Source organism: Lycium barbarum, chromosome 6 (genome assembly GCF_019175385.1).
Source record: "Lycium barbarum isolate Lr01 chromosome 6, ASM1917538v2, whole genome shotgun sequence".
In the NCBI taxonomy this organism is placed as follows: Eukaryota; Viridiplantae; Streptophyta; class Magnoliopsida; order Solanales; family Solanaceae; genus Lycium; species Lycium barbarum.
In genome coordinates, this window is record NC_083342.1 from 117,776,831 (window position 1) to 117,788,539 (window position 11,709).

The following is an 11,709-nucleotide window of genomic DNA, read 5'->3' on the forward strand; positions in this document are numbered from 1 at the left end:
ACTTCATTATGAACAATATAGTATTGCAAGATTTTTTAATTTGGAAAAAATGCTAGAACTCATAACAAATGAATTCATTTTTTAACATTTTAAACATCTAGTAATGAATAAATTATTGTGGGTAGAAAGGTAGTTACCTAGAGGGCAATGAAGGTTCTCACTTCTATTCAAAGAATGAAATTTCCGAATCTAAAAATTTAAGGAGGTTAAGAAAATTTCATAATTACATTACTAATAAAATCTTAAAAAGAAAGATTAAAGTATATTTAATATGTTTAATTCTATGGAGGAAATACTACGAAGCAAAATAAAGCCTCGAAACAATATTTTAAAAAAGAATTTGACTCTTTTTCACATCAAATAAAAGAATAGTAATAACACTATCTTTAAAGTTTCACCAAGCCATATAAAGTACTATTAAGCAATTTCTCTCAACCAACAAGAACATACTCAGTGTCATTTCACAATTGAGGTTTGACGAGGGTAGTATATACGCAGACCTTACCTCTATTTTGAAAAAGATAGAGAGGCTTTTTCAGGAAGACTCTCGGCTCATAGAAAGACGAAAAAATAGGCAGTAGCAACAAACAGAAACAATTGCAAGAAAATCTCAACCATGATAACAAAAAAAGTATATTGAAATGATAGTAAGTAATTATTCTTCTCATTCATTTACATTTCATAAAAATACAAGATATTTGTCTTGATAGTTTAACCATTATAGTGATACTTTTATTTTAAATTATCCTCAAATATCTAGCATTAAAATGACAATTTCTTAGCTTCCTCTAATAACTAAACAAAATTCATTCATTTAATACATGTGCAAAGTTAAATTAGGGAGCATTCCTTATCATCTAAATGAGTAATATTTTGAAATTAATCTAATATGGACTAATTTAATCAAAATAAAGAAAATCCGACCTTTTTTGTCTCGAGACATTAACCTTTTAAATTTGTCTTATATATGGTGTAGAAAGTTAACAACGCCCACCTTTGGCAGCCACAAACAAGAAGATGGCGGAAGAAGAAGTAGAAGCACTACAATCAGTATATGGCGATGATTGTTTAGTCCTACAAACATATCCACCTTTTTTTCATCTTCATATCACACCACGGACTGCCGATGATTCTTCTCAACAGGTTCCGTCTCAACCCAATATATATATATATATATATATATATATATATATATATATATATATATATATATATATATATATATATATATTTTTAAGAAAATAATTATTTTGATAATAGATATTCGATTCTTGAAACAGCTGATCGATATCTGTGCTGAAATCTTTATATTTACGTTGTGTTCGAGTATTTGGTCTAACTAATATCCTGAACGTGGAAAAAAAAAATTCAGCTTGGGACTTGTGTTGAGAGAATTATGATTTGGGGGCAGCAAAAAAGATTCTTGTTTGTTAATAAAGTTGTTAATTATGAGGCTAACTTCAGGATATTGAGTGGAGAGCTCAATGCAGATTTGTGTCCTTGGTTTTGGGCTAGCTGATATCTTAATCTTGAAAACATCAGGGACTTTTGTTAAAAAAAATTTGAGTTGAGGGCAGCAGAAAAGGTTTTTTTTTTTTGTTAATGAATCTGTCGCTAAAGTTGTTAATTGTGATACAAACTTTATGAGAATGACACACTAAAGAGTGGAGAGTTCAATGCCTATAAACCCAAAATTGAAATCCGGTATTTCCTTATTTGTAGACCTACTCACATAGTGGCTATGGTGATCTTCTCTGTATATATTCTTCCAAATTTATCATGTCCCCGAGGACTGTAATCCTGAACTTTGAATGTGGGATCCAAGTCATCTGCCTTCAAGTTGGATCACAGAACTACTTGAAAAAGAAGCTCCAACATTGAGCTGCAAATGGCTAAAAAAACAGAGTTTTATAAAGAAGGAAAAGGTCTATGATGGAAAAGGAAATACAAGGAAAGATTGAAGAAAAGAAAGAACTTCCTCCAAATATAAGAAAGGAAAGAGGAAAATGGAAAAGGTTCATTCATTATCAGATGAGAAAACATACAAAAGTGAAATGTGCATTTATCATCAAGATGGGGAAAAGTACAAAGGACTTTGAATATACATAGAAAGACTCTTTCGCTGTTCTATTTACCTTCTTCATAAGGATATCTGCAACGTAACGACTTAAAGTATGGGGGCTAATTGTGAAATACGGAATCTACAATGAGTTATCTTCCACTTAAGCTAGCAAGCCTTGTAAACCATAGTTGAATACAAATTTCAGAGCCTTAAGTAACGCTTACAATCATAGTATAATGATGGTAATATGCAACTAACGCCCTTTTAATTCAGATTTCTAATTTGTCATTGCGTATTTGGTTTTCTATATATTAATGTTTTCTCCAATGGTTTTAAGAGCGAAAAGCACGACAAAATCCCAGGGGGTTTGACATGAATAGCGTTTAATGAAGTGCACGCTTCTTTAAAGTGAACGGACAATTTACGAAAACAATAATTTCTTGCTACTATTATAATCTACTTGCAATTACAATAACTATTTTAGTATCCATATACAATAGTGTTTATATTAATCCAGCTCCTGCGCACACTTCTCTAAAGTGCCTGGCTTCACCAATAAGGCGATAGTTCTCGCTTAGCATCAGTTTTTTGTTTTGAGCAACGAATCGATATAATAGCACTGGTTTTCTCATTAGTTATTGGTCTTAATTCTAATATTTTTCTATCGATTTTTTTTGCGGACCAGTTATCTGTGTCTGTTGGACGTTTCTCTTCAGTCGCTACCCATTATAATTGATTTCACAAGGTTAATTTGTGTTTATTTCCCCTTTTTATGCAGCCATTGGAACTGTTCTTTTTAACCATTGGACCTCCTAGGCTTTATTTGCTTCTCCACATTCTTCCGTAATTTGGATTGAATTCCTTCCAAATTTGTCATCCCTCACATTCATAAGAAGTTATATGACAAATAGGAACTCAATGTAATTCTGAGATATCATCTATCATGGGGAACCAGAGAAGATGTGATTCTAGGTATAGTTTTTAGGAGTAGTTCGTCTTTCCTAAGGCTGTCAATATGAGTTGATATCTTCAGAAGAATCTTATGAATTGGCATTATACCTGGCAGTTTCTTTTTCTTCTTTGATTTTCTGGTTACATTTCCTACTTTTTTGTGTTGCATGTTGCTAGAGAGAATAATTTCATTTTTCCTTTCTCCTGTCTTGTAGTTTGTGGAAGCAATCATAGGGATTCAGGCTGGTCCAAAGGTACTCTGTCATTGTGATTACTTTTCTTTTTGAGGTGATTGATTACCATTTGGGCTTTTGTTATCTGATTCATCTGTGCTTATGTTTTCAAATTTCATGTCTTTTTTCATCTGATAGCTTTGTGCAGCCCACCCACCCTTGCGTCCCATATTGTGTCTTATTTAACTATTTTGTGCGTTAGGCTTACTCGTATGATTAGATAGGTTTCGCATTTCTTTCCTGCGCTGATATAATTATTTTGGCAGTATCCCGACGAGCCTCCTGCTATTAGAATTGTTGATTCCAAGGGCCTTGACGAGCAAAGACAAAAACAATTGATAAGTTGTATTTCAGAAAGGGCTTGCGAACTCTCCTCGTGTCTAATGCTTGTAGCACTTTGTGAGGTAACCATTGTGCTGTTGAGATCCAGTTCTGTGATTGATGACATTCTTTATTAGAATACCCTCTTTGTATTAAAACCTAGATACAGAATCTCAAGACTCACAATACGATGAATAACTACATACTTTGGATCTTTTTGTCCTGAAAATGTTAAGTGTACATGCTTTTCCTCATGTAGTTTGGACAGAAAAAGAAGATTTCTATAGCTCAAGAGGAACATGTTTATAAATTACTTAAAGAATAGAAGCTCCCAGGGTTTTGGTTCAGTGTTAAGAAAGTACAACTATGAGGTGTGGGTTGTGTGCACGTCACAAGTTCAAATTTTGCCACAGACAGGATTCTGGTAGTTAAGTGGGAAATCAAAGAAGTATTTGCTTCATTTTCAAACATGTGGGCCCACTACAGTTGACCCGGGTTTTCTCGTTTTAAAAAAATAATTACCTAAAGAAGAGAATTGTGGTTCCTACTTGTTCTGTGGCATTTTGTAATGTTTTTGCTAGGTTAATGATCTTTTCTCTTGACTTTGATTATGCCTTTAGTTGCCTTTTTGTATATAATATGGCTTTATATTAGAAACCAGAGCTTTACGGGTATCTTAACCTGGCTTAGCGGCAGGGTGCTCAGGTTCTTTCTGAAAGGAAGTCCAGTAGTGAAATGTTGTTTTTTTTTTTGGCTGGATGAAATTTTGGAACTAATTAGACATTTTAATGAGCTGGAATTGGACTATCTACTTGTCGAAGTATGAGTAAAACTCTTATTGATTGATTGTGTCATGGATGAGCATCTATTCTGCGAAGAGATCTATGCATTTTGCTCTTTCTTCCAAAGGTTTAAGGGCTAATATGTTGGAATGCTCCTAGAGAGTTTTGTTATGTTATCTGGGGCCACCCCCTTTGACAACCCAAGGAAAGATGAGCAGGACGTAGGAACACTTCAAAACACAATCCCGCTGAATTATTAGAATTTCAGAGGGGGCTTAATTTCCTGAAAATTGATGCTCTGAATGTATTACTAGGAAGCAGTGGAGCGGCTTTCCGGTATGAATCACCCTGATGGAGAGTGTCCTTTGTGCTTGTATCCATTAGTTGATGAAGATGCAGGAAGCTCTGCGCCATTTATGAAACTGATGTCTTGTTATCATTGCTTTCATTGGTAAATTTTGTTCGTAGTACCCTCTTATTATGATTAGTTTGCCTACTGGCTGAAAGATGTGTGGTTGCAACTTCAAACTCATTTATTTTCTTACTGCTGCAGTGAGTGCATCATCAGATGGTGGAATTGGCTTGAACGACTAAAAGAATCTGATGCCCCTACATCGTCTGGTTCTGCTTCATCTTCCGGAAATATCAGGAATCAGGATGGTACGTTGCAATGAAATTGATGCCTTTAGGATTTGATTTGTTTTAGAGCATACTCCTCCTTTCATTTTCTTCTCCTGCTCCAACTAGATATAGAAAAGTTTACCTGGATTTTATTGGGAAGCAAGATAGGTCTTTTAGGATGATTTTTCATTAAGTTAGACCCTTTTACTCCTTCACCCTGCCCCCCCCCCCCCCCCCCCCCCCCCTTCCAAAAAAAAAAAAAAAAAAAGAAGGCATTGAAGGATGCATAGAAAGAGTTCTATGGAGTCAACCAATTACTTGAGTTCAACCATGTGGCGTGTCAACTTTGCCAAGAGACTTGATCTTTTTTTTGCCCAATTCACTTTTTTTTTTTTTTTTCCTTTTCCCCCTCCCATTTTAGGAGGATTTATAGTGTTTCCACACTTCCCCTCCAGTGTGACTCGAACCCAGGACCTACCAGTCGTGGGTGGAGGTGCTTAACCACTGAGCCATCCCTCACTTGTCCCCAATTCACTTGACTACTGAAATTTTGTAGAAATAATTCATGTACCCAAATACTCTGTCTGCATAGCTGGTCTAGTTGGAGATGTAATGGAAGTTTCACTTATTTCATTTGAATAAAGTATTTGCATCATTTGGTCTAAGAGGCTCTACATCCACTAACCTAGGGGCTAGAGATCCCCTGTTTCTTCATTCTGCAGAGAGGTTGAGTTTTCATATGATCCTTGCTTTCTTGTTTCCTTTGCTTGTTTCCCCATCTTATAATTTACCAATGATTCAATTATTCAACTTATGTCCATCCATTTCTTTTCCATCCTTTGCTCCTATACCACTAGCATTGGTTATACCAATTTTTTCTTTTTGCTTGCAAGCTTAGCTTGTCAATGACTACTTCGATGTCTTAGTGTTTCGTCATAAAGCCCTCATGCTTCGAGGATACAGAGATTTTATAATTTATTTTAATTTTTTAAAAATATTTTCCAGATGGATGGTGTTTACAGTTTTGGGACAAACCGAGGAAGAACTTTTATTTTTATCTGTGTCTTTTTTGTGAACATGATTTTTGCAACATTTCTAGTTTCGTAGCTCACTAGTTATCTTGCTTGGTGATGTGTGATAACAGAAGAAGGTAGGAGGAAGTGCCCGGTTTGTCGCAAGTCTTTTCTTGCGAAGGACATTGAGCACGTGCTTGACTTTGTGAAGACTCAGAATGCTGTTGTAAGTTATGCAAATATCTTCCTTAATCAGTGTATTTAACCTCACAGTTTTTCTTGCATCCATTATATATATATATATATACAACGCAACACTTTGCCTTTCTATAAAAGAAAGACCCTGTTTGAATTGTTGTGCTGAATGATTTTGTGTTCTGTAGTCAAAAGTTCTGATAGAGCAGGATGGCCGATAGACAAAAGTTCAAGGAGGAAACATGAGAAATTCTAGAGAGAGCTTGGTAGCTTACTACTTTAGTGGTTATAGTGCATTTTGGCCTCGTAAAACCTATATAAATAAGTCGAAAAAAAATATATATATATATAGAAATAAAAAGTTTTGGGAGCTGTTACCGAGGTAAAAACTTACACAAACCGGGTGTTTACACCAAACCAATGGATGTATGAAATGTGTGTGAATATATATAACTATCACTTAACCATGATTAATTAATGTAGATATTCACTTCATTAAATCACTTAACCATGGTAAATTGTAATGGGTTGGTGCAAACACCTGGTTGGGTAAGTATTTACCCTGTTGCCAACCAGGGGCAGAGCTAGAGGGTGCAAGGGGGGTCAATTGAACCCCCTTAGTTGGATATGTATACCATCTAGATAGGACAAAAATGATATTTTTTGTATATATATAAGTTGTTGAATACCCTTATTTGCATAAGAATTTTTTTTGGATCCCCTTACTTGAATTTCTGGCTCCACCATTATTGCCGACCCTTGCAATCATAGATAGAACTGAAATGTTGCTCGTACTCTTCAAAAATATCGACGGGTGTGTGTCGGATCCTCCAAAAGTAGTGTGTTTTTGGAGGATCCGACACAGGTGCGACAACATTTTAGGAGAGTCCGAGCAACTTAAGATAGAATACCAGTTTCTGATCGGATAAGAGAAGCAACTAGGATTCGATTGGTCGATTCGAATTGGAATTGTCAAGTCATCCATAACTATTTAGTCAAACGAGAATTTATTTTGATCAGTGAATATGTCGACTACATGTAACTCCTTTCACTCGCCCTCTCCATATGCGTAACCACACTTATTATCCACTGTGAGGAGGATGATAAGTTAAGAGAGGCAGATACACACACAGCCTCAGTTTGATGTGTGAATTATGGGTCTTGTAAACTCTTTCCTAATGACTGTTTATGCACGTTTGGTTTGCTTATTAAATATGGGACCAATAAACTTGGAGACCTAATATGTTAAATCTGAAACAAAGTTAAGTTGGTTAGTGCCCCTGGTTATTAGATGAAGTTTTTTTTTTTATAGTTGCAACATTTTGTTAGTTATATTGGAAAAGTCTGGGAGATCTGTTGATATGTGTTCACTGATTGAATCCAGACCTCCAGCGGATCTGAAGTTAACAAGGAGGACAAGCTTCTTTTCTCAGAGTCAGAGAAATTAAGGAGAGAGAAATTTGATGCAATACTGAAACTCCAGCAAGAGAAGGGTGGCTTAATTGAAATAAAAAAGCATGAAGTGTTGCGGCCAGGTATTTATCTTCCACAACCTGCTGCATTACCCTCAACGGCGTCCACTGAAGAGGCAAAAGAGCAGCAAGACAAAGATCTGGCAACCAACTCCAGAACAAATTCTAGTGGTTCCTCAAATAAACCTGGTGCCAGTAGAGCAAGGAACTCCGGCACAAAGAAACACCAGGGGCACAGTTCAAGAAAACAAGTCACTCACAGTCCCAGAAAACAAGTCACTCAGTGGGTGAAGAAAGAAAATAGTAATACATCATGATATGAAAACATATTTTTAAAAAGAAAACTGAAAGGTAAGAAACTACCGTCTCTTGTGATTATTTATCCATTTGCTTAGATGATAAATATATCAATGTCAAGCAGGGTTAAGTAGTGGCATAGGTTGAGAAATCAAGGAAGTTGGCAAATAGATGCCATCTACTGTTTGTTGTGCAGAGAGTGTCGTGATTAGAAGTAATAGATATCTCATTTGTAAGATTTCTGTACGTTCTTGGATATCTTTCTCCAAGATAAAATGTGTTGAATACTTTTCGAGAACAATTGCTTCTGTCTTGTTCCATCTCTAAATTGAGTTTGGGGAGATGCTGTGCTTTCACTATAAATTTTGTTGAATCTACATGACTGGAGATAAGTCTGACTACGGCTCTAAGGTAGATTTTCCCACTAAATCATTTGGAGTATGGCCTGATCAGCAATCCCTGCCAACGCTTGTTGGAAGATCAGGTTCAATCAGGAGAGACTAGTAATTTTATTGATCACATCTTCCTACCAAAGATGCAACGGTTAAAACTTTTTCAGTCACAACAGTAGTACATGTAATACATGATGCTCTCAGTAAGAACAAAGCTTAGTTGATATATGCTAAGCCTAATTTATAATTAAATATCGGGAAAAGAGTTAAAAATATTCCTCTACTATGTTTTAAGGGCTAAAAATATCCTTCGTTACAATTTTGGGTCATTTATGCTCCTGCCGTTATGAAAGTTAACAAATATATCCTTCATTTAATGAAAATTTTGGGTCATTTATGCTCTTACCGTTACAAAAGTTAACAAATATACTATTCATTTAACGGAAATCCCTAAATTGATTCAAATAATCCGATTTCACAAAAAATAACCCTCTCATATTTTACCCGCCTCCTCAAAAATAATCCGGCGAACTCCAACACCGACCAATCACTTCTCCCATCCCCTTTCCTACCACCGACGGCTGCCGCCACATCTCCACTACCTTTCATTTTCTGTGATCCTTTTCAAATAAGAGCACAGAAAAATAAAGACAGAACATGAAGGGTAGTGGAGATGTGGCGGCAGCTGTTGGTGGTAGGAAAAGGAATGGGAGAAGTGGTTGGTCGGTGTTGGAGTTGGCAAGATTATTTTAGGAGGCCGGTCGGGGCAGGTAAAATATGGGAGTGAGTTATTTTTTGTGAAATCGGGTTATTTGAATCAATTTGGGGATTTCCGTTAAATGAAGGGTATATTTGTTAACTTTCATAACGGCAGAGGCATAAATGACCCAAAATTGTAACGAAGGATATTTTTAGCCCTAAAAACAAAGTAGAGGGATATTTTTTACTCTTAAATATCTTTTTCAAGTAGTATTGAATAAATATCACATTGATATTACTACTATATAGAAGCAGGAACCCATGCTTCGTCGTCCGTTAATTAAAAAAAAAGTGTGGTCCCTCCATATTAAACACCAATCAATATTAAAAAATTAAAAAAAACACCAATCAATATAAAAAAAAAAGTAAAAAAAGTGGAACCCACCATCTCCAAACTCACGGGGAAAAAAAAAGTGGACTTCATATTAACAAAATCAAGCAATATAAAAAAAAAGTGAATCACATATTAAAAAACCAAACAATGTCAAAAAAAAAGTGCAGACTTTGTATTCGTAGCAAACACTAATATAATAAAGTTTTAAATACGGAGCACAAAATACAATGTTATATTAATCGTGTTTTGAACATAGTATCCCATATTGACAAAATCAAGCAATATTAAAAAAAAAGTGAATCCCATATTAAAAAAACAAACAATGTAAAAAAAAAAGTGCAGACTTTGTGTTCGTAGCAAACACTAATATAATAAAGTTTTAGATACGGAGCACAAAATACAATGTTATATTAATCGTGTTTTGAACATAGTATATATATATATATATATATATATATATATATATATATATATATATATATATATATATTACATGCATAAAAATAGTGTAAACTAATAATGTCCAAAAGGGTGGACCCCATACTAAACAACACCAAGCAATATAAAAAATAAAAATAAAAAAGAAGAAACTATATAAAGCATGCGTTTAGACCCATGCTTCGTCGTACGTTGTCCCTTAAAAAAAAAGGGGGGAGGGGTGGGGGGTGGGGCATACTAAATAACACCGAGCAATAAAAAAAAAAGTCTCAACCCATGCTTCATCGTCCATTAAGCATTAAAAAGAAAAGCGTGATCCCCATATTAAACATCAAACAATATTAAAAAAAAACACCAACCACTATTAAAAAAAAAGAAGTAAAAAAAGTGGAACCCACCATCTCCAAACTCATGGGAAAAAAAAAGTGGACCCCATATTAACAAAAATAAGCAATATAAAAAAAAAGTGAATCCCATATTAAAAAAACAAATAATGTAAAACAAAAAAGTGCAGACTTTGTATTCGTAGCAAACACTAATATAATAAATTTTTAAATACGGAGCACAACCTACAATGTTATATTAATCGTGTTTTGAACATAATATCCCATATTGACAAAATCAAGCAATATAAAAAAAAAGTGAATCTCATATTAAAAAAACAAACAATGTAAAAAAAAAAGTACAGATTTTGCATTCGTAGTAAACACTAATATAATAAAGTTTTTGATAGGAGCACAAACTACAATGTTATATTAATCGTGTTTTGAACATAGTATATATATATATATATTATATGCATAAAAATAGTGCAAACTAATAATGTCCAAAAGGGTGGGCCCCATACTAAACAACACCAAGCAATATAAAAAATAAAAATAAAAAAAGAAGAAACTATATAAAGCATGGGTTTAGATCCATGCTTCGTCGTCCGTTGTCCCTTAGAAAAAAGGGGGGTGAGCCCCATACTAAATAACATCGAGCAATTAAAAAAAAGTGAAACTCACCATCTCCAAACTCATGGGAAAAAAAAGTGGACCCCATATTATCAAAATCAAGCAATATAAAAAAAAAAGTGAACCCCATATTAAAAAAAATATAATGTTAAAAAAAAAAAAAGTGCAGACTTTGTATTCGTAGCGAACACTAATATAATAAAGTTTTAGATACGGAACACAAACTACAATGTTATATTAATAGTGTTTTGAACATAATATATGTATATATATTATATGCATAAAAATAGTACAAACTAATAATGTCCAAAAAAAGAAAGTGCACCCCATAAAGGGTGGACCCCATACGAAACAACATCGAGCAATATAAAATAAAAAAAAACTGGAACCTATCATCTCCAAACTCACGATAAAAAAAAGTGAACCCCATATTAACAAAATCAAGCAATATCAAAAAAAAAAAAAGTGAACCCCACACTGAAAAAAATAATGTCAAAAAAAAAGTGCAGACTTTGCATTCGTAGTAAACACTAATATAATAAAGTTTTTGATACGGAGTACAAACTATAATGTTGTATTAATAGTGTTTTGAACATAGTATATATATATATATCCATAAAAATAGTGCAAATTAATAATGTCAAAAAAAAAAGTGCACCCCATATTAAAAAATCAAACAATATTCATGTAATTTCCAAAGTATCTCATTAAGTCAATAATGATGGATTCATTCCCACGTGCGTATTCGTAGCAAACACTAATATAATAAAGTTTTAGATACGGACACAAACTACAATATTATATTAATCGTGTTTTGAACATAGTATCCCATATTGACAAAATCAAGCAATATATATAAAAAAAGTGAATCCCATATTAAAAA

At 34.0% G+C, this 11,709-nt stretch overlaps 1 protein-coding gene across 1 annotated transcript; it reads left to right on the plus strand.

Annotated features, from left to right (window-relative positions):
- The first annotated feature begins 963 nt into the window (after positions 1-963).
- Positions 964-8,248, plus strand: LOC132645799 (uncharacterized). The gene is made up of 7 exons (XM_060363002.1): positions 964-1,143; positions 3,229-3,267; positions 3,513-3,650; positions 4,664-4,800; positions 4,903-5,009; positions 6,115-6,209; positions 7,563-8,248. Exons 1-7 carry the CDS (start codon positions 1,018-1,020, stop codon positions 7,965-7,967), a joined length of 1,047 nt encoding a protein of 348 aa, XP_060218985.1. The 5' UTR covers positions 964-1,017; the 3' UTR covers positions 7,968-8,248.
- Positions 8,249-11,709: the final 3,461 nt, after the last annotated feature.